Source organism: Notothenia rossii (assembly GCF_949606895.1).
Source record: "Notothenia rossii genome assembly, chromosome: 3".
Classification (NCBI taxonomy): Eukaryota; Metazoa; Chordata; class Actinopteri; order Perciformes; family Nototheniidae; genus Notothenia; species Notothenia rossii.
Window position 1 is genome coordinate 88,986,357 of NC_136901.1, and position 24,161 is coordinate 89,010,517.

General features: G+C 42.5%; 1 protein-coding gene across 2 annotated transcripts in view; it reads left to right on the forward strand.

Annotated features, from left to right (window-relative positions):
- fat4 (FAT atypical cadherin 4) overlaps positions 1 to 24,161 on the forward strand; it is a 110,544-nt gene that overhangs the window by 76,262 nt on the left and 10,121 nt on the right. The window contains exons 7-15 of one of the 2 annotated variants that reach the window (XM_079671912.1): positions 5,412 to 5,592; positions 7,946 to 8,196; positions 8,489 to 12,838; positions 14,374 to 14,478; positions 14,868 to 15,175; positions 18,888 to 18,973; positions 19,958 to 20,137; positions 20,582 to 20,706; positions 22,837 to 23,054. In XM_079671912.1, the coding sequence (XP_079528038.1) occupies positions 5,412 to 5,592; positions 7,946 to 8,196; positions 8,489 to 12,838; positions 14,374 to 14,478; positions 14,868 to 15,175; positions 18,888 to 18,973; positions 19,958 to 20,137; positions 20,582 to 20,706; positions 22,837 to 23,054 (5,804 nt within the window). The remainder of the gene's footprint in view (positions 1 to 5,411; positions 5,593 to 7,945; positions 8,197 to 8,488; positions 12,839 to 14,373; positions 14,479 to 14,867; positions 15,176 to 18,887; positions 18,974 to 19,957; positions 20,138 to 20,581; positions 20,707 to 22,836; positions 23,055 to 24,161) is intronic. The other variant, XM_079671913.1, reaches the window with a different exon arrangement.

A 24,161-nucleotide genomic window follows, 5' to 3' on the forward strand; every position in this document is an offset into this window, starting at 1 on the left:
AAAAAGTGAAACGCCTGGAAGGAGGGCAGTGTACTCAGCATAAACACACACACACACACACACACACACACACACACACACACACACACACACACACACACACACACACACACACACACACACACACACACACACACACACACACACACACACACACACACACACACACACACACACACACACACACACACACACACACACTGAAATAACCTAGCTTGGCCTGCTTCCGCTCTTAGTGAGGAAACAATGCTATTGAAATGCAACAACCACACAGTCTGTATAACAGGAGGCAATCATTCTCAGGTTCATACATGTAGTGTCTCTCCTGGGACATGTCTCCATGCTTTAATGTTCAAAAAGCTCTTTATTTTTCTCATACTGCCTGTGCTGCAGCACCTCTGTTCACCCTCTGTCTGAAACCAGAGCCCAGTCTGCTCTGATTGGTTAGCTGGCCAGCTCTGTTGTGATTGGTCAACCACTTAGAGATGTCCCGCCCCTTAGCCTATCAGTTACAATGTGTTGGATTGCTATCCAATAGAAGCGCCAGTATTACATATTGATGTCACTATGTTCCAGAAGTAAACAAAGGAGTCCAATGGAGGCGTTTCAGGCAGGGGGGCAGGGGGGCAGGGGGGCAGTGACCTTTAATAACTCTAATCAGTTCATCCTTGAGTGCGTGGGAGAGAAACTCCCTGGAGGGGTCTTTGGGATTTTAGCCTTTGCTGACCACTTACATGCACAACAACCTATAGGAAAGGGAAAACTCAAAAAAGCATTAAAGGACCTTTAAGTTTAGAGAAATATGCCGTAGCAGTTGGCTTGGTGTTCAAAAACAAATGTGTTTCTTCAGTCTCTCGTTTGGAGCTAATGGTTTTTGTAAATCCATTTCGCTCCCTGAGCCACTTACAAACCATCAGCTTAACTCGAACATCTTTGATCAACAACAGTCTTAGTGAGTCACTGACTGTCAAACACACTTTGCCTCTCAGAAACGTCCCCGCAACGGTGGACTTAAAGAGATACAGACATCTTGCACCTTGGATTGCTCTTCAATTAAGAGGATCCAGTGAAGAGGATCTGCTTTAATCTGTTGCCATGACAACCTGCTGAATCATGACTCGGGTCGATCCAATCACGGCGAACGTGTGACACCGCAGGCGCGGGAGGATTAGACAGCGGCATGGAGTACGCTGTTGATTAAGTAATCCTGCTGACTGTGTGTTTGGGCACTCAGCTCCATGTTGTGGTGCCTTGATTACATAACAGCTCCGTGTTTATGCAGTATGGACTCCATGCTACCTCAATTGCATACCACAATTTACATTTTCCACTTGGATTGTGTTTCCTCGGCCGTTAGTTCTTTGCATTTGACACCAACCTCTTCGTCAGCCGTCTTCTGTATAAACTGCCGATGATTCTGCAGTCTTTTATTTATAAGCAGGATTCTCTTCATCGCAAATATTTGTAAAGGTGGAAATGCATAAGCACCTCAAAATTCAACACTGCCTATATTTGGTCATAATTCTTACAAACTGAAAGACTGAACTGCAGAGGACATGACTCATTTTGGTAACGATTCAGAAATGATTAGTGTTAGGGTTTCCGGGCCTCTTTCGGGATAGAAATTGTTTACTGTTACTTCTGTTTGTGTCATTTATTTTTCTCCAGCTCTGCTTATTCTAAACGCGCATGTTGGTCACTTCTGTTCTGACCAGGAAACCTGCATCCATAACGAGCCTTAGGTCGGATGTCTGTTTATTATCTCAAAGCCGGGCAGTGAAGTGATGTTACAGTAAACCATCTCAAATCTCATTTTGCGAGGAATCCCCTGCCCTCCCGAAAGAAGCTGCGGTGGTCTCCAAACCCCACAACAATGTTCACATTTGTTGGTGTTCTTAAGGAAAAGCTCTTCTCTGCCCACAGGGAGGTCACAGTTTAGTGTCAGCAATTTACCAGCAGCCGCAGAGCTCAAAGGGAATTTCAATTATTTCCCAAGGACACTATTCGTCTCTATTTGGAGGCTGTGGCTCAGTGGGTAGTGTGCTGGACTTCAAATCAGGGGGTAGCAAGTTCAAGTCCCACTGCAGTCAGCATGTCGTTGTGTCCCTGAGACACTTCACCCTAAAATGCTCCTGTGGGGATTGTCCACAGTATTGAATGTTTGTTAACAAATGACATGTAATGTATGTCGATATTCCTCAGTATTTTATTTGCTACAAACCAAAACATGTACTTTAGTTTTGGACACAAGTCTAAGCATCACCAAATAATAGGATTCATCCTCTGGGGAGATGGATATTTGTTCTAAAGTTTACAGCATTCCATTTAATAGTGAGTCATTTTAGTCTGAAGCTAAATGTTGGATTAGCCGTTTCCATCCATAGAGCTATGACGTTAGCTTTGCTGAAATACCCAGAGGTAGACAAATCACTCTAAGTTAGCACTAAGTAAAGTTAAATGACTATGTTCTTAAAATTACAAGTAAACATCCTGAATTTGCAATTTTACTTTAGAAAAAGTACAAATGTATTATGAGTGAAATGCTGAGGTGGAAGAAGTACTCAGATCCTTTACTTAAAGTGGACCTATCATGCTATATTTGAATAATATAGTGTAGGACCATACCTATATAAGGCATATTTATACATTTTATTTTTCAAAATACCAAACAGATCATGCATTTTAGCCATTCCTCATTTCGCTCAATTCAACACTGTCTTTGCATGGGCTGATTCTGTGAGAACAGCACCATCTACAGGCCTGGCATATGTACTACAGCGTCTCCAGAGCTTTCCAACGGCAATGTCCGTGGCTCTCTCCTCCTGATTGGTGGAGTTGGCCCAATAGCCGTAGAGTCACTTCTGTGACGTCATAGAAGTGTTCAAATCTGGATCAGTCTGTATCAGATCCGTTGCAGCCCCTTTTTAAGAGATTTGGGTATGGAGGAAAATAGAGAGGGTTGTGTTTTCTGACACTTGGTGAGTTCCCTGGAACACCGGGGACACATATATAAAAGACGTACAAAAGTGCATTTGGCATGATAGGTCACCTTTAAGTAGAAAGTAGTAATACCGCAGTGTATTACTCTGATACAACTAAAAGTCCTGTATTAACAATCGACTTAAGTTAAAGTACAAAAGTGTTAGCATCAAAATGTACATAAAGTACCAAAACTATAAGTATCTATTATGCAGAAGGTCCATTTTTGTAATAGTGTGTGTGTGTGTATATTATATCCCTGGATTATGATTAGACCCATTAATGTCTACATCATTTTAATTTTGCAGTTTTTAAAGGTAAACTTTTTATCATACTACATTGTAATCTATCATTTGATTTATATATTTTTCTATTAATCATGTGAACTTAAATAGTAAATTAATCTGTCAGATAAATGTAGGGAAGTAAAAAGTATAATATTGGCCTCCAAAATGTAGTTATGTGGAAATACTCCTTGGTTAAGTACCTCAAAATAGTATTTAAGTAGAGTAATTGAGTAAATGTACTGATAATTGAAAATACCTAATATGCAAAACGTAGACTCTGAACTATAAGTCACAATGCCTTCTCGATTGGATGTGACGTTTGGATACTACTTGGACCCCAAAGCAGAGACTGACAAAAATAAAGTTTCAATGTGTTTAATAAAGGAAGGTAGTCCAAGGCAGGTACTGACGACAGGGAGCTGGCTGGCTGCAGTAAGTCCAAAAACAAAGCAGAGGGAAAACGTTCCCGACAAAAACTCAAAAAACTGTGAAGTGAACAGAACAGACTCCAGGCTGCAGAAAGGCACTCCGGACCATGGGACAGCATGTCACTCTCTGGCAGAGAAGTGAGGTGAGGGCCAGGCTCTTAAAGAACAGGTTGATCACTTGAGTGGGGACAGGTGTGCCTCATCTGCAGCCAGGAGTATACCAGCCACGCCCCCTGTCACACACCAGCCCTGCAGAGGCGGAGAGACAGAGTAGTGAGGGGTAAAAGGAGCAAACAACAAGTAAAACACAACAACAACAACCCCATGCATAACATAACATTGGACTTCCTTTGTCTCCACAGCTTTTAGTGACGTGCAGTACGACAGAAAGGAGTCATTTTACCAGCAGTATCATCGAATAATTCATCTGACCAAAACAAGAAGAATTGGCTCAAATGTCAAACTCATAATGTATGGGATAATCCGTGCTGGCTGAGAAACAGAGCCAGTGTCCCTTCGGCTTGTCTTCTGACCCTCAACACGCTCTTTTCTCAGACTCCTTGTGTTTTGATTTCGCGCTGCTCCGCATTAATAGAGAATTTTGGTGGCCGTCGTCCAAGTGTTTTTTATTATCTCTTATTAATCCAGGCCCCTACGGTACGCAAGTTCAAGCATCTGATGTTTTCCACAGCTGAGTACACACAGGCACAGGACACACAAGCTCGGGATTGTACTTGTTTTGATTTGGGTGTATTATAGTTTACGCATTCTCATGGATTCCTGAAGAGAGCTGCAGGAGAGAACAACTACAAATTAGAGGTGGGAAAAGTGCCTCCCTCAGCCTGCACATCTCAGCTTCTCTCAATCCTCTGGCGCTCTCATTCCCTATAAACAACTTATGCAAATCATTAGCAGTTTAAAATAACTTCAAGCCTTTTAAAGATGTCCCCAAATCCCAAACTGTGACTTTCAGTAATAAAGCTGAACTTGTGCAGCGGGCTATTTAAGGATGGATTATGAAGCCCAGCTCAGGCGAGGCAGATGTCTGATCCTTTTTTTTTGTTCAGGTGTTTCTGCAATGCGGCTCATTTTCATCTGCTATTGATTTAAATCCAGCCCCGGGGGCAAGCGAGCCCCGTTTCGTCACCCGCTCTGGGAGAACACGGTTAGATTTTTGCTGTAAATAGCACTTCTCCTTCTCTCAGATTCCACAGACTAACTCGCTCAGTGCCATGCACCTTAAAATAGATACCTCGCTGTGGAAATTAAATCTTTCAGTGTCCAAGACCCCAGGAAGGACGCCTGAAAGATTTGGTTTCAGAGACATTGAGCCCTTTTGATGTGTTCTGCGCTGTGTTGATGTGGCAGTACTGCTGATGGAAACCCAAAACTGCAGCCAGAGGAATTTGCTTGCATTAAATGCAGCAGGAATATTGTGGCTGAACCCTCACAGGAGTATGAATTGGTTCAGTGTGGATCTAGCTGCAAATGACAAGCCATGTACAATAAATCCCCATGTGTCTAAAGTCAGAATGTCCTAATGACGCCCTTATTCTGTGGGTTAGAAAACTCTCCATGTTGAGGTCCATCATTTGAGTGGGGAGTTTAATGAGCTGCTTCTGTCCCTGATGGTTTTCTTCTCCTTAACGTTTCCACTGAAAGAAAATCAAACTGCTGTTGTCTCTAACAGCTTTGGCTTTTCTCTGTTTGTCTCCAGGTAATCCGTCTCTGAGCGGGACGGGGACGGTGACCGTTATGGTGGACGACGTGAACGATAACGTCCCTGTTTTCACCGCCTCCGCCTTCCACACCACCATCATGGAGAACGCTCCCACAGGGGCGGATGTGCTATTGGTCAACAGCTCCGATGCAGATGTGGGCGTCAACGGTGTTATAAGGTTGGTCTTATGTCTTATAACCTGACACTTATGTTCTGTTTTTATATTTTTTAGGGGATCTTTTTTTGTGCTTTACTTTTGAAAATCCAACAGCTGAAATGTTTTTAGTTTGGAGAATTTTCCTTCATACTATTTTACCCTTTGACCCCCTGAAAATCTTTTGAAATCTAAAGTTTTCGTTTTTCCCTGGTTGCAATGTCAAGTTAAAACTGAAATGTGTAAGTAAATCCAAAACATATTTCGGGCCAAGCTCAAACTGGTGACATTCGGGTTCATGAACCTTGAGATCTCTTCTGCGCTGTCGAGCTCTTTTAATCCAATTTATACAGAAAAGTAGTTTTGACTGATCTAGGGACTACAGTCCTTTTTGAAAAGGGGTTTCAAAATAAAGATAAGAAATTATGCAATTTATTCGATAGACAAAGCAAGAGGAAATGTTTTTACTAGAATTGCATTTAATCTTGTTATTTCATTAAGAAAAAGAAATCATTCCCAAATAACACATTATAGAAATAACTTAAAACCGTAGTTTGGTTAGTTCATTTTCCAGGGACACCTTAAGGAAACACAGAAATTAAATATTTTGTGTGCATGAGACAAATAAAACATTTTCTTTTTTTACATCGAGAAGAGATCTATTTAGTTCCTGAAATTCTGTGCATTATCAAGTCGCTGTAGTCTTCTTTGATTCCCTGGAGGGAGAATACCCTCTCAGCTCTACACAGGGCTGGGTTTGGCTTTCCTCTCGCCTTCAGAGAATCATTTTACCTCATCACCAGCTTTGTGAGATTCCAGGCCGATGCTGCAATTGTTGACAGGAGTTTAGGCGAGTGTATAGTTTTAGTCATCACTCGAATCATTGTTCGGGCCGCCATTCTCAAGCTGGACGACAGCTTTTTCACACTCACAGCCCCCCTCCACGGGGGGGCTTGTAAAAGCTTCTGGCCCGTCTCTCTCAGCCGGACACTGACTCGAGTCCAGCCCCTCCTCTCTCCTCAGTAACCCCACTGGGTGCATATTGGGGGGGGTACCGCAGTGCGCTCCAGTTTCCCAAAACATGGTAATGAGGATGTTAATTGCCCATGACAGTATGAGTTGTGCCCATCAGGGGTCCTGGGGGGTTAGAGGCCCCTTAATGGAGCCCAAAACTGCTTACCTTCAGTTATTAGTTTTGATTCTCATAGCAAATTAAAGTCCCAAACTTGGATTTGTGTCTGTTCAGATCTGTTTATATTGTTGACGATGTCCAAATAATCTTTCCATCCTGTCTGTTTTCACAAGTCTTTCTGTAATTTGTCGTCCCATCTCTGGAGGGGGATTTTTTCAAAAAGCCTTTTCAAAATATGCACTGGTGTGTACATGTATGTGTCAGTTTACATTTACGTCTGGATCCTTCTGGTGAAACATGATATTAGTTTGAAAGCCTAAGACTGTGGCCCTCAGACTTGTATGTTATGTGGTGTTCTGCATGCATGTACTTTGTACTTTTTAAAAATGTAAATATCATCTTCCTCATAGAAAAGCTAAATCCACTGAATGATTCTGGATTTGTGTAACCTGCCTGAACTGTAGTGGCTCTGTGAGCAGTGTAGCAGGAAACAGTGGCTGTGTTTGATATAATCAGTTTCTGGATGCTCAATCAGTTAGATGCTCTGATGTCAAGCCAGTACAATGTGGGGACCATTAAAGGGCATACTCTTCTGTTAAATGTGCTTTTAATGAAGCTTGAAACAGTGCCCTCTATAGACGGACACTTCAAACAATATTGAAGCATTCAGTCAGTCGCAGTGCAGCAAACAATTTGTAGAAGCTGTGTCCAGAGAAGGGCTTATGTATGTAACACCTGGCGGTCAGTTTTAACATTAGAAACACCTGTAATAACACAATTACCTCACTGTAACATAAGATGTGCTCATATTACTGAAATTGAAGTAGCTCAAGAGCAAGTGAGAAGTAATTATGGAAATTGGAAAGGCTGAAATAGTCATTATGTGGAATTGTATACTTTTTAGTGTCCATTCAAAATGTAATTATTTGGAACATATAAAACATTTAACTATTTGCAGGTGCTTGACTTTTCTTTATTTTATTTTTCTAGAAGTAGTTCTCTGCCTCTTTAATAAAAATGTCATAGGCAAAAACAGAGAAGATTGATGTGCACTAAACATAAGGAATTAGACAGGACTGATGATAGTGAGGAGTAAAAGCAATCAAATGGAAATCTGTTAAATCTAATCACCTTGTTTTGGTAGGTTCAGGACATTTATCAGCATTTACTGTCAGAATTTATTCATGTTATCGCAAATAGTCCAACGTAATCTTGAAACTTCTTCCTACCTTATCTTTCCTACAGCTACAGCCTGACCGGAGGACACGGCCAGTTCTCCATCAACCCGGCTACAGGACAGATTATCACCAGCTCCCTGTTGGATCGAGAAGACAGAGCCAATTACCAGCTGCTGGTGGTGGCAACAGATGGAGGGCAGCCTGAGGGCTTGTCCAGCTCTGCCACCGTGTCTGTGACGGTGTCCGACATCAACGATAACCCTCCTCGCTTCCACCACCACCCCTACGTCACCCACATCCCCGCCTCCACTGCAGCAGGTCAGTACACGTCTTTAAAGGAACCTGTTCATACTGTAACTGTGCTCTCAGACCAGGATCACGTTATTTGTCCTTTGACTATTGCAAAATACAGGAATTTAGCTTTTTTTCAAACAGTGCAACAACAGTCTTTTTTAGATATATATTATATTTAAATGAGGTTTTATAATTAAAGTACATTTTCCTTTTTTTCACTTTCAATGATTCTTTCTCCCAGTATATACATTATTTAAATATGTCCATGTTTATGCATCAAATGCTTTCTTTAAATACATGTCCTTTGTGTCTTCAGGGTCTCTGGTCTTTGCTGTTACTGTCACTGACGAGGACTCTAGTTCCAACGCCCAGCTGCACTACTCCCTCATTGGACGAAACTCTGAGAAGTTCAAGATCGACCCCGTCCGAGGTGCCATCACTGCCATTGAAAAGCTAACTGGAAACACCGAAGTTACCCTCACAGTTCGAGTAAAAGACGGAGGAACTAACCCCAAAACGGACACGACCACCGTGACAGTCCGCTTTGTTACCGGAGGAAACTTCCCCGTCATCAAACTGAAGGAGCATGCCTTTACGTTCCCTGAGAGCCAGGCGACCAATCACGTTGTTACAACAGTCACTGGATCATCTATGAGGGGTGGTCCTTTGTCGTATTACATTTCAAGTGGAAACCTGGACAATGCCTTCCATATTGATCAGCAATCAGGCGAGGTGTCCATCAGACATCCGCTAGATTATGAACACATTCAGAAGTACGTTCTCTGGATTGAAGCCAGAGATCAAGGCTTCCCACCGTATTCCACTTATGAGAAAGTGGAAATAACAGTGCTGGACGTGAATGACAATCACCCAGTGTTTGATAAGGATCCCTTCCATGCTGAGATACTGGAGAGCCTTTCACCTCAGAGGGTGTTAATCGTCTCTGCCGTTGATCTGGACAGCGGGCCTAATGGACAGCTTGAATACGCCATTATTGACGGCAACAAGGAGAACAGTTTCAACATAAATAGAGCAACTGGTGAAATACGATCCACGAGGCCTTTGGACCGGGAGAAAGTGGCTCAGTACGCTTTGAAAGTGAAAGCCACTGACCGGGGGTTGCCATCCAAAAACTCAGCAGTCAAAGTGATTATTAACGTCCTGGATGTAAATGACAATGCTCCACGGTTTTCCAAGATTTTCAGTGCTACAGTGGCTGAAAATGCCCCGGTGGGTTACACAGTCACCAGAGTCACCACCACAGATGAGGACGCTGGCTCAAATGCCATTAGCAAATATTCAATTACAGATAGCAGTCTTCCATTCAATATAAATCCAAACACAGGAGACATAACAATAAGTAGACCGCTTAATAGAGAAGACACGGATCATTATATTGTCAAAGTGTCAGCCCATGACTCTGGCTGGACAGTTAGCACAGATGTAACCGTATTTATAACGGATATTAATGATAATGCCCCCAGATTTAGTCGTCCCTCTTACTATCTGGACCACCCAGAGCTCACTGAAGTGGGCTCCCTGGTCACACAGGTGTCCGCAACAGATCCGGACGAAGGTTTTAACGGCAAAATCTTCTATTTCATTCGGTCCCAGTCAGAGTTCTTCAGAATTAACTCCAGCACCGGAGAGATATTTGTGAAGCAGCAGTTAAGATATCAGAACTCGACAGGTGCCAGTAGTATAAATATAAATCGCCACAGCTTCATTGTCACAGCTTCAGACCGGGCAGTGAAACCTCTGATGAGTGAGACGACAGTGATTGTAAACATTGTAGACAGCAATGATAATCCCCCTGAGTTTGATTTACCCAGCTATTTTACTCCTGTCACTAAAAGTGTCAAGGTTGGCACCAGACTGATTCGGGTTGTCGCTCATGATGAAAAAGACTTTGGCCTTAATTCAGTTGTTGAGTACTTAATAACAGGAGGAAACAGCTCTAGTAAATTCAAGCTAGATAAAACAGGTGGATGGATTACTGTGGCCTCCTCCCTTACATCTGATATGAATAAAGTTTTCCTCATTGCCATCACAGCGAGTGACAGAGGGAATCCTCCTTTGTCGGCGCGAACTACAGTACGCATTGCAGTCACCGAGGAAAACCACCACACCCCTGAGTTCTCACAAAGCCAAATCTCAGCGTCTGTATCTGAAAGCCTTGTTGTGGGATCGGCAATAAGGACCCTGTCTGCCAGAGACAAAGACAAAGAAATGAATGGCCTTATCACGTACAGTATTACTTCAGGCAACGACAAGGGTCTGTTTTCACTTAATAGTAAAACTGGACTTTTATCCCTAGCTCAGCCTCTGGACTTCGAAGAGAAGCAACACCACGAGCTCAGGGTTTCAGCCACTGACGGTGGTTGGATCTCAAAAACAAGCTATGTCACTGTTACAGTGCATGTCACTGATGTGAACGATAACCCCCCTGTGTTTGATCCTGAGGAGTACTTCCCCATTGTTCAGGAGAATGTTCCCAGTGGCACCACTGTGGTCAAGCTGAATGCCACAGACCGTGATTCGGGAGCTAATGCAGTCATGGCTTATGTGATACAGTCATCAGACAGTGACCTCTTTGTTATTGACCCGAACACCGGGACCATCACCACCCAGGGCTTCTTGGATTACGAGGCTAAGCAGGTCTACCATTTAACAGTGAAAGCTTTCAATGTCCCAGACGAAGAGCGGTGCAGCTTCGCCAATGTCAACATTCAACTTAAGGGTGCCAATGAATACGTACCCCGCTTTGTTTCAAAACAGTACTACTTTGAAATCTCTGAAGCCGCTCCAAAAGGCACAGTGGTCGGAGAAGTGTTCGCCAGTGATCGAGACCAAGGAGATGATGGAGTGGTTTACTACCTCATTTTTGGGAGGAGCAGAAAGAAAGGCTTTGGCATTAACAAGAAAACAGGCCAGATTTATGTCACAGGTAGTCTAGACCGTGAGAAAGATGAAAAGATTTCACTGAAGGTGTTGGCAAAGAACGCGGGAAGCATCCGTGGGGCTGATATTGACGAGGTGTTTGTGAACATCACCATCCTTGATGCCAACGATCCTCCTGTTTTCACCCAAGAACTTTATGATGTGCAGATCAGCGAAGGTCTTTCACCTGGAGGTCTTGTAACCTTCGTGAGTGCTGAGGACTCAGACTCGGTCCCAAGTTGGAGCAGGTTTTCGTACTCCATTGCTCTTGAATTTGATAAAAATGTGTTCACGATAAACCCAAAATCTGGCCAAGTGTCTGTGGCTGCAGAGCTAGACAGAGAAAAAACTCCTGTGTATAATCTAACAGTTCTTGCTGTGGATACTGGCACCCCCCCTGCAACTGGAAGTACCACAGTGATTGTGAACCTGGAAGATATCAATGATAACGGTCCAACTTTGACAACTGCTTATGCTGAGGTGATGGAAAATCAGAGAGCAGGCGTTGAAGTTACGACGCTTTCAGCGACAGACGCAGATCTAGCACCAAACCAAGGCCCTTTCCTATACAGCCTTCTCAGTTCTGGTTCTGCCAAAAGCTACTTCAACCTTAGTCCAGCTGGAGTGCTAACCACCAGTCGTGAGATTGACAGGGAGCAGATTAGCGACTTCTACCTCTCTGTTGTGATCAAGGACTCTGGTGTGCCTCAGATGTCCTCCACAGGAACAATTCACGTCAAAATAAACGATCAGAATGACAATCCTTCAGAGCCGAGGTCTGTCGAAATCTTTGTCCACTACTTCGGGAACATGTTTCCTGGTGGATCTTTGGGAGATGTCAAACCTCAAGACCCTGACATTCAGGATAGGTTCCACTGCTCCCTTATTCCCCCGTCCTCCGGTCTGTTTAATATCCCGACTGGAACGTGCAACCTCAACTCAAAATCTCGCTCAACAGATGGAACTTTTGAATTAACTGTCCGTAGCAGTGACGGCGTCCACGGGTCAGTCAGCAATACAGCTCGAGTCCTCTTCATGGCTTTCACGAATGCCACAGTGGACAATAGCATATTAATTCGACTCAACTCTCAAGGAGTCAAAAGCTTCCTTACCAACCACTACCTCAGCTTTCTACGTATTGCCAACTCTCAGCTTGCAGGCCTAGGCACCGGGGTGCTGCTTTATGGAGCATTTGAACTCAACAATCAGACTTTCCTCATGGCAGCTGTGAAACGAGGCCACGGACAATATGTTAACCCCAGCGGTGTGGCCACATTCTTCCAGAGTATCAAAGACATTTTATATAGACAGAGCGGGGTGCAAATAGATGCGGTGGACCATGATCCATGCACACGTAACCCGTGCCAGAATGGAGGCAGCTGCAAGAGGCGTCTCAGTGTCGGGCCTGATATGAAGACAGAAGAAAGTGTCCCAGTGATCCTTGTTTCCAACCACCCGCTGCAGCCCTACGCTTGCAGCTGCAGGCCAGGATACGCAGGAGCTCTGTGTGAGACAGACATAAACGAGTGCCAGCCATCGCCCTGCCACAATGGCGGCACCTGCCACAATCTGGTGGGAGGTTTCTCCTGCACCTGTCCAGAAGGTTTCACCGGGATGGCCTGTGAGAGGGATGTCAACGAATGCCTTTCCAATCCCTGCAAGAACGGGGCGCTGTGCCAGAACTTCCCAGGCGGCTTCAACTGCCTCTGCAAATCCGGCTTTGCAGGTACTATACACGCAGGAGTCACATTTTACATCTGCCTACACAGTCAATCATGTTAGGCTTGGAAAAAACACATGTGGACACACACACACACACACACGCACATTGACACTCACACAATAATGTACTCAGGCATGTGCTTTGTGTCCAATGAAAATATTTGCTTCTGAATGTTTCCAAGCAGTGTTTTAGCCATAGCGGTCAATCATGTCTGCCAAAAACAGTTTGTTTTTTGGATTACTAGTTGGGGGGTATCAGCTGTGATGCGTATCAGCCTGCCATGTTTTCTTTAATAAAAAGGATGATGCGAAGTTGGCCCTAGTGAAGACTTGAGTTTAGTCTCCTTACACATTTCACCAGTATCACTTTTCATTGTGTGCCTTCATGTGCTTGCAGCTATGACCACACACAGATACACTCCTGATCTAACTGTACACAGATGGATTTTATAATCAACATTTCACACATTTACCTCAGTTTTGAGTTGTTTGATAAATGAGAAGCTTTATAACAAATCCGATCAGGCCTTTTGATTTGGGAACTTAATGAAAACACTGAATCATTACCCCTTGATACGAGGGGAGTAGATTTTAAGTGGATTTACTTCGAAAAGTCATTTGAGTTCTGCATGTTGTCCTGCCGCTGACTGCATCTGAAATACATTTTCAAAGCAGGCTATTAACCTCAAGTCAAGTCATTACTGCCCCTTTTTATTATGACGATAAAATATTACCACAAATCTCTAACGTTTCATCAAGATGAATTACCCTTGTGAATAAATGCACCTATTGACTTACAGTAGTTTGCATGCCTTCACAGTGAACTCTCAACTTCCTGTTTTCACCGCCTGGTTTTTGGCACTGGAATCAATCTCCATTAAGCAGCTTGTGTCGGGATTTACAGACTAAAATATATTTGCAGAATGTCAGTGTTTTTGTATTGTGCCATGTCTGGACCATATATTGCCTTGCCCCTTTATTTTTATTATCCGTGTCACATTTCTTATCATGATGTACAGTTGCACCAACTCATTTTCATGTTGACATATATATGTGACAGTGATTTATGTACATTTGCGACTGTTTCTCTTTCTGCACTGCAAAAAAAAGCCTTTTCCAAATGTAATTTGAAAATCTGATTATTCTTAGTGAGAATAATCCGCCAATTGAGTGAGATCATGTTTTTTTTCCAAAGAAAGTTTCAAGATGTTTTGGATCAAGTGATGTCATCTTGGACAAGCAATGTGTATTCCTCAATAGCATCTCTGAAGTTTGGATAGAGTGAAACTTCACTAAAACAGATGAAATTACATCTTCTAATTATGTATTTTATGGTTGTTCCGACAAACATTTGATTTTAAGACTCGCTACAACTCTAAATGAAGTGTTGGAGCCCAGATTCTTCCTTTTTTTTGCAGTGCATTTCTCATCTGTGATGTGATGAAAGGCCTGCATGAAAGTGAACTGAGTTCCCCTCGAGGTTTTCCTGTGTTGTCTGCCACCCCATCCATTTTAATTTGTGTTGTTCTGTGAACCCAGGCAAAACGTGTGATTCCATCATCAATCACTGTGAGTGTAACCCGTGTTTTAATGGCGGGTCCTGTCAGAATCTGGTGGATGAATATCTCTGTCATTGTCCATTTGGTAAGTAATAGTAGGAAACTTTTTAGGGTATTAGCGAGCCTGGGTAAATTGAAAAGCAAGATGTTTAAGACAAGCAATCTCCCGTGCTCCAAAAGTCATGCTATAATAATCCCATTACTTAAAAGGGGCTACTGTCATTTCGTTTTGTGTCTCCATTTGTCATGATTATTATTTCTTCTGTCATCATAAGCCTCCAATATGGGCAAAAAAAAAAATGTAAGGATGCAAGATTATGATCCAACATCAATGATATCTGCTTTGGTACTACTAAATACAAACCTTAATATTATCGCTCGATAAAGATTCTGTTTTATGTGTAGATATTTTCATCTCACCGTAAATCATTCATTGGCTTCCTCTCTGATTCCTCTTTTGGTTTCTGTCCTCAGGGGTTTTCGGCAAACACTGTGAACTTAACAGCTACGGCTTTGAGGAGCTCTCCTACATGGAATTTCCGTCTCTGGATCCCAACAATAACTACATATATATCAAGTTTGCTACCCTGAAGAGCAACGCGCTGCTTATGTACAACCACGATAACCAGACCGGAGACAAGGCGGAGTTCCTGGCTCTGGAGATCTTCGAGGGACGGATGCGCTTCTCCTTCAACTTGGGAAGTGGAACTTATAAACTGATGACTATGATAAAAGTTTCGGATGGGCAGTTCCACACAGTCATCGCCAGGAGAGCTGGGATGGTAAGAACGTCTATTTTTATGGTAGATATTAGCTTACAGGTTTTTAATCGTGCATTCTTGAAAAAACACCACATGGTATGGACTGACAACGTGTGCTGCACTATCTATAGCATTTATGTCCTGTGTTTTATTGCTAAAAACCTGCATCGACATTTGGCCTTAAATTCTCTTTTACACCATCAGATGATAATTAAACTTCCCCCAAACCGTGGGTAGCTCAGCTTATGGTTTTCAAGGTTTGTAATTAAATTTTATTGCTCGTTGTGATTTACAATTCGAGGATCCAAAATGGCCCTGAAGGTTGAAACTCTGTCTCCTGTGCTCTGAATGAGAGGCTTCGTCCTGCCAGCAATGCAGTGGCAAGCAAAGAGGGGGAAAAAATCCAAGCAGACCCTGTCAAAGCTTCTATAATGTAACTCTCCTGCTGGACTTCAAATCTGTCATTTCCCACCATGCACCGAGGCTTTCATAGGAAGCTGGTAAAATCGTTAAATTGTCAGCTTTGAGAAGGTGCAGAGTGACGGGATGGAAAGGAATACAGCAAACGCGGAGACTGTCTGCGTCTATTGCCCTGCAAATCAAACGCAGTGGTGGGCATGTAAGGGCTCTTGAAGAGCGAGACAGAAATGTGAGTGTGTCGCGAGTCGACTCAAGTGGCGAGTCCCTCAGGCGTTGTAAGTGAACCTGATCACTGTGTTTGCAGAAGGTGCTGTGGGTCATTTCGGTGGTCAGGCTTGAGGTCTGCTCTCAGTTCCTGACTCCTGAATTCTGAGCCAATGTCAAAAGCAGACAGAAACCACAGACACGGTCATGCACTGCTTCACTGCGAAGGCTCCAAGTAATCAGAGGGAGCAGAAAAGTTAACAGATACTGTTACAATTGGAATTATAATCAGCGTCCAAATCCGTTTAATTGTCAAATGCAATAAATGACACACAATTTTCCTCGGCACAATGAGTTTCACAGCAGTAGGAATAATAAAGCAGTTTGCCAAAGTATCAAATAATGGATGGGTTCAATATGTAGACTGATATGAATGCCAATAACATTGTGACATCATTCCTGGTTTTAATGCAAAAAAATCCGTTTTCGATTTGAACCTGGATGAATTCAGGAGTAAAGCAGCACCATTGATCGCATTAGAGAAGTTGATATGATGATTTTGTAAGCAAACAGTTGTCTATATTTAACAGATGGGGATGACCTTTGTATCATTTGTATCTTGAAATAATATTATCTCAAGATACAAATGACTGAAATGGAAAATAAACTCTTTAAATAGCACTTTACGTTAGTCGGTGGTGGAGACCAAAACTGAGCAAAAACGATGGTGAATATTGGAATTTCATTGGTTCAACACGACTCAAAGTAAACTACAATTTCATCCCCATCTGCTAAATACATGTATATATACATCATACATAATAAGGTATTATCTCAAGATAGAAATACGTGCAGAATAAAGCAAGACTGTAAATAACATAAAAAAGGCAGAAGCCTCAAGATGTCTACTCTGCAAAGCTGGAGAGGAGAGAAAGAGAGGAGTACTGTAAATGACATTTGTGCGAAATTAGATTAACATCAATTAGTGGTAGAGTAACAACAAACATGTGACAGTAACGGACTGGAAAAGATCACAGATGAGAACTTACAAGCAAGAACACAGCTGCTTGTTGATTTTAAATCCGTGTTAAGGAGGAACAAACAACAACCTCTTCTTTGAATGAAGTTTGTGAAATGTAGTTTGACAGATTAGGACTCGGCGTAGCTTATTAGCATTGGCAGCTAATCATCAACCCTTTTTATTATTCTTCCCAGAAACAAGCTGAAAACTAATGCCTTAAAGTCATTACTCAATGCCTGCACCACAACAAAGAGCAATGCTATGGTCTGTCCATGATATTAGTCATGGCGAAAACAATCCAGTGGCGCTTTCTTCATATTTCCTCAGATGTTAGCCAAGCACAAAAGCACGCTCCTCATCTTTTCGTACATTCGTATTCATTTCCAAGAGGAATCCTTGAGATTCATGTTTTCTCCACAACAGTGAGACACTTGACAGTAACTGCACTGTATTTAAGTTGTGGATGGAGTCCCTTTGATCACAGGGAGAGACATTAATAAGATGTTTATGTGGATGTGACGTTCTTTATGGCACTTTCAAAATCCTCCAGTGTTTAAAGCAAATATGTCTGGTTGTTCCTCGCCTTGCTTTTGTCACAGTATGTGCTTTATTCTTTTTCTGTAGACGTGTCCATGTGTCTGATTCAAGTGTGACTCAAGTGTACTGTGAGGGAAAGTGTGTGTGTGTGTCTGTGTGTGCTTGGTGGGGTCGTGCTCCCCTGGATGATTTGTGTTGGAGATCCGGGCTGGTGTGGTCCGTGTTTACTTAAGATCCAGGAGAGGTTGAGCATGATTGCCCCGGTTTTTCAACACTTTCACACACTTCTCCGGACTTTTTCCTCACCAGCCCATTTATTTTCTTCCTCGTAGGGTCGTTCCCTCTCAGAGCACAGAGGGAGCAAGAGAATAACCCACATCTGGACAAAAGCTTTGTGCCATTAACGGGAAATGGGAAATGTTTTGCTGTAGTGTATGGCATTTTCTTATGCCATTCTCCCATCAACCCCTGTTATGAATTGGTGAAATATAATTGGCCTACTTGCCGTTTGGTGGGCTAGGCTCAAGCTAACAAAAGGGCTTAGTTACACACATTCTCAGGGAGAAATAATTGTAGCGGTTAAAGTAGCCCCTACTGGGCTGAAGCCGAACCCTGGAGTGAGAGTCATGCTGCCGTGCATACGAAGATGTTCAGTCTGGAAAAAGGTTTTCAGTCATAAAAGATGTGCACACAAAAAACAAAACATTTTTCAAAGGATTTTTAAATCTAGTCTTGCTGTCACAACCTCAGCAAAATAAGCATTGACATGAACATGTGTGCAAATCCTGTGACCGTCATTCATTGTGACATTTACAGAATGTGGCTAAATGCACGCTTTGTTGTCTTTTCCAGACCGTTTTCAATGTTTATGGAACATTTCAATATTTTTTGAGCGATCCGCATTTGCTTTTCTGGCAGAGTAACATTAGAAGATTGATATCACTCTCATGTTTTATGCTAAGTACAAAGCTACCACTAGCAGCTAACTTAGCTTGGCCCAAAGAGCGGATGCAAGGGGGAACAGCTAGCATGGTTTCATTCAAAGATAACAAACTCCAGCGACCATCACTGTTAGATATATTGGTTCTTCTTTGCTTTACTACCACTCTCATGTCTGTACGCTGATTCTAGCAGTCACAGCTAACTTAGCTTAGCACAAAGACTGGAAACAGGGGGAAACAGCTAGCATAGCTAATACCAACAGTAACTAAACCCACCCACCTACACCGTTAGATGTGGGTGTTTTTCTTTGCTTTGATTAATGAGCATGTTCTACATCATTCCTCAAAAGTATTGACTTTCCAGTTATACTATTTTCTAGGGAACATCTGGAGTAGTAGGCTACCATGACAATGTTTGAACTAAACCAGCACAAGTGACACACACACACACACACATGCACCTGATTATAAAGATGGAGAAACAGAGAGACTGTCAACCACAGTCTACCAGAAATAGTTGTTTTAAAAAGGAGTAATTGACTGAAGCATTGTGACTTCACAGCTGTTTTTCTGACATGTGACATGCGTGTGTGTTTCTATCATCATATAGGCTGCATCGCTGACTGTGGACCAGTGTGGTGATGACCAGGAACCAGGCTACTGTGCTGTGAGCAATGTGGCAGTGCACACGGACTGGTAAGAATTCAAACACACACACACACACACACACACACACACACACACACACACACACACACACACACACACACACACACACACACACACACACACACACACACACACACACACACACACACACACACACACACACACACACACACACACACACACACACACACACACCGCATGCATGACACAGATGTTCTGTCTCTAGGATCCTAATGTATACATTGAAAGAGCGTTGACAGTTTAAGGTCCTAGGCTTGGAAAAGTCAATGCATAATGAAATTGTCCGTGTCTGGCAAAATAATGGAAAGTATGACAGAAACAATTGTTTTTCTGTTGAAGATGTGGTTTTAGTTTACCCCATGTTGTAGCATAAGACAATGTTAATGGAAGAGAAGTAAGGCAAGTAGAGCAGAAAATGAGAGGAGGAAGAGTTGTTTCTATTTTGCATTTCGAGAATGAAATTGAAGTGTCAAGCACAAAGTCGAAATGTTGAGAAAAGATAAGCTTTTATATGAACATTTTGGGGGCTTGTAAAGGTCAAACTATTTAGTTATACAAAAATTCTGTACTATACCGGTAATCATCTGGCTGCCCCACTGATTCATATCTTGATCCATTTATGTTGTAAACGTTCAATAAATGACTGGAAGATCAATGCTTCTACACTCTCTACTCTGAAACGCTGTACATGTGTTTTGCGTGTATATGGGTGCGTGCGTGTGTGTGAGAGAAAGAGAGATTTGGCAGATGAAGAAAGGGCACAGAGGTCTACAGACGGTGAAACTCGCTGACCCACAGTGTCTTTCTGTGGAAGTGTGTGTGTGTCTGTTAGTGTGCGTGCGTGCATACTTGAATGCATTGGATTCTTGTGCATACGTAATTTTGTGTCTGCGTGCATTTAAGTCTCTGTACCTCTGTTCATGTGTGTGTGTGTGTGTGTGTGTGTGTGTGTGTGTGTGTGTGTGTGTGTGTGTGTGTGTGTGTGTGCAGGATCCTGGACGTGCAGCCCAACCGGCTCTCTGTTGGAGGCGTCAGGTCAATAGAGCCCGTCCTTCATCGGCGCGGTCAAGTCGCCACCCACGACTTTGTGGGCTGCATCATGGAGTTCAACGTCAACGGCCGCCCGCTGGAACCCAGTCAGGCGCTGGCATCGCAGGGCATCCTTGACAGGTCGGCATAACCCCCCCCCCCCCCCCCCCCGCCCTTTTACTCCCGTTCACCCCCTCCATCATCCCCCTCTTCTTCCCATCTGTCCGTCTTCTCTAACCTTGTCGACTCTCGCTGTGGGACATCTGTTCACACTCCCAAACCCTCTCAAGAGTTTTTAAAACGTTTTTTTTCATAATGCACATTTTTGACGGGGGAAACCAATTGCAGAATTCCGGAGATTTCTTTTTTCTTCTTTTCTGTCCCGCTGGTGAATACTGAGGCGAGAACAGATCTTTTAATATGCAAATTACCCCGGGGTTCTTTATGTTTTGCCGCACAGGGAGAGAAATCAAAGCTCATCTGCCCCGTTTCTCTTTCTGAGCTTCTTCTTTCGGCGGACCCCCCGGCTGCAGACTGAGCGTCTGACTTGTCAAACTGACGTTGTGTGTGTCGTTGTGTGTGCAGATGTCCGAGACTGGAAGGAGCCTGCACCGCCAGCCCCTGCAGACACGGGGGAACCTGCTTGGATCGCTGGTCCTGGCAGCAGTGCCAGTGCGTGGATGGCTTCACCGGCAAATTCTGTGAGAAATGTAAGTACATCCCTTTGAAGTTTTACTGCTGAGTCTGCACTTACTAAGGAATATTATATCATGATTATTTATGATCCTTCCCTCATGAGTCATCAAACTGCACCATTTAGCATAATATAGACCACATCACTGCAGCTTTATTTAAATATTTGTGTATTTCCTTTTGTAACCACTACAAATTGTTTTCTACTTTTTTAATTATTGAATGAGTTCACTGGACCATACATGTACTTTGCTCAAAATACAAACGTTTTTTGACTTACAGTGTAAAAAAACAAGACAAAGAAATATGCGTTATTGTATGCCTTTAATCCAAAAGCAAAAAAAAGAAATATATATTTAATAAATGTATAAATACTCTACATCAGAGAACTTACACTAATCTAAGTACGCTACTGTGTAGGTGTTACATTAGGTTAAGCAACGTTGCATATCATCAATACCACACTTATGTTGAAACCTTATTATTACCGGTAAGTCTGGTTACCTCTGCACTTCATTTGTCTCTGTTCACCATCGGGTTTGAGCTTGTGGTGAACCGTTTGATTTGCCTCACGAAAGACGATCACAGAACTTTTCCTTTCACAAAACTGAAGCGTACTCTCTCAGTCTTGTGTTTCATCTCCAGAAAAGAAAAAATATAACCGGGAAGAAGAGAGCAGGGAATGACAAGTAGGAACATCCTCTCCACAGAAGGAAGCAATGAGGTCTTAGAGAAATGTAAAAAATGTTAAGCCAGTGCCGTGCCTCAGATCCTACCAGCCATCTTCATGTTGTGGTTACAGTATATGTTGTAAATCTTACCCATCAGTCAGTGTCTTAGCTGAGCTTATCCCTGCATTACAGCAAAACGTGTGCTGCTAGAAGCCTGGCAGCTTTCTGGAGGGCTGGTTGGTTAAGTACTATCTCAATCAAACTACAACCAAAATGGATCTTCACCAGAAAGGTCCATTTTGTGAACTGCCTATACTTACACATTAGCGCTGTTTAAATGTGTTTTGTCCAAATATGAAGCTCATACTCAGCAGCACAAATGTGTGTGTCGATGTCCACCAAAGTATTCCCACAGATGTAAAAACCCCCTGATTCACCAAACAGATTTTGCCACAGAACTTTGACATTTTCAAAGCTGGTGTGGCGTCATCTTGAAACCAGCCGCAAACTCAGTGACCGTACGATTTCGCTTTATACTGCTGTGTGCCGTTTATTCAAGAAATTATAAGGGAGGGAGAAGGAGACTGGCATTCATTAACATCAGTTACATTCAATTGAGCATTTTACATTATTACAAAAACAAAACACGTATATTTTCATTTTAATTGAGTATTTAAATCAACTTTGAAGGGGGAGTTGCTCTGCTCTTTTGATTGAGACTCTCCCCTGGTCTTCACATTTCAAAAATACAATTGTTTTATTTCTTCATTTATATTTTTAATGGCTGCCAATGTCATACTCGTTAGGGTTAATCTGACATCATATGAAAGACACATTCTAAGGACTGTTTTCTGGATACACTATTTATCGACAGTACTGTATAATATCTTAAATAAAAACTTGTGGCTGAATTTAATCTGATAAGTAGTTCACTTCCTGTTTGCCATCAGGAGTTGTATATTGTGGTCATAGATACGCACCGTTCATAGTATATTTGTCTAGAGCTAGGGGGGGGGGGATAAATGGCCTAAAAATAAAACAATTGGAAAATGATTACGCCCACTTCAGGGATGGTGCATTGGGTCATTTGGGAAATATTTTGTATTGGGAGTTGGTACCAAAAGAGCCTTTATTTCCATACAACCATTTTCGTAGAGATATTGTGAATAGGGGAAAAAGAGTGATTGAATGTGACTTCCAAGATGTATAAAACTTATTTTCATCGAGCAATGACCAGAAATGTGTTGGATTACATTTCCACTTAAACTAATAATATGAAACTCTGAAGCGAGTGTAGTTTCATTGTCTCTTCCACTTAGGGAAGACATTTGCAACCACTTGTGAGAATGTAAGGACCAGTTAGTGGTTATGGCACTCGGACTAGGAAAATAAATTGCGCCTTAAGAGGAAAAATGTCAGTTTTACAGTCGGCTGTGAAAAAGGATTACGTTTACTCTCCATCTTTCTGTCCCGCAGACATGACAGCGGACACCGCCCTGTCCCTGGATGGCACCGGGCGCCTGGACTACTCCCTGAAGCAGGGCCCTAAACGGGACGTCCTCCTGAAGCAGGCCCTGCAGGGCGCGACCTCTGACCCCGCCGGGCCCAGCAGCCTGGAGGTCAAGTTCAGGACGCGGAGCAAGAGCGGCACTCTGCTGCACGTTCAGGAGAGCAGCAACTACACCACTGTGAAGGTGAGGGGAGGAAGAGTTAGACATGTTCAAAGGATTTAAATATTGCTGCCTGTTTGAATAGCAGTGGTGATGGAAGTAATCAGATCCATTAATGCTGGAAACTGACATTTTGTTTAGAAGAATAACTCACTATAATGTGAATCAAAACAGTGATTTAAATGCATAATGGAAAGATGATAAGGTAATATTACTATGAGAGTTATAATACACTATGATCCTTGCAAAAACAAAACGTCAGCAAGTATGTAAAAGAAGCGATACTACAGTGTAAAAGTACAAAAGTATTCGCATCAAATTATATTTTTAGTACCAAAAGTTAAATTACTGGTCGTGATGAATGGAACAAATAAGCACCATATAGTGTTCATAACTTAAATGTTGCACTTGGTAAAGCTATTGGTACACACACTGGCTAGTTTTACTTAGCCTTTAGTAATGTATATGTCATTGTCACGGCTGGAGGGCAAGGTACACAGGACCCAAATGCAGACTATCCAAATCCAAATACTTTTATTGCGGAACGAGCAACAAAGTAAAATCAGGCATGGCAAAACACAAACACCTTCTAACAACATCAATAATCCCACAAAGACCAACAGAAAAACCAGAACCTAAATGCACACAAACTAATCAACTGAACAAGACACAGGTGAGAGGGGAGGAGACAACACCGGGGCACCAGGTGCACACAATCAGCAGAAACAGACAAGATGGGAGGGGAAACACTTCGCGTCGGGCCGAACCACGCCCCTTAGCTGTGATATAATGAGCATATACCACGGCCGGTCGTGAGCTATTGCTTAATTATAATCTAAATCTGCAAAGTAATTAGTCACTGAATATGTAAAATAAATGTAAAAAGTACAACAATTGCCTACAAAATGTAGTGGAGTAAAAGTATAAATTATCTAAATTTGAAAATAATTAAGTAAAGTACAAGTACCTCCTTTTTTAACTTAAAGGTCCCATATCATTCTTTTCCGGTTATTACCCGTCCCCTTCTGTGTTATGAAGGTTTTTATGCATGTAAATGGTCTGCAGAGTCAAAACCCTCAAAGTACACCCTGTAGCGAGTAAAACCCAAAACGCCTCGTTGGAGATACGTCA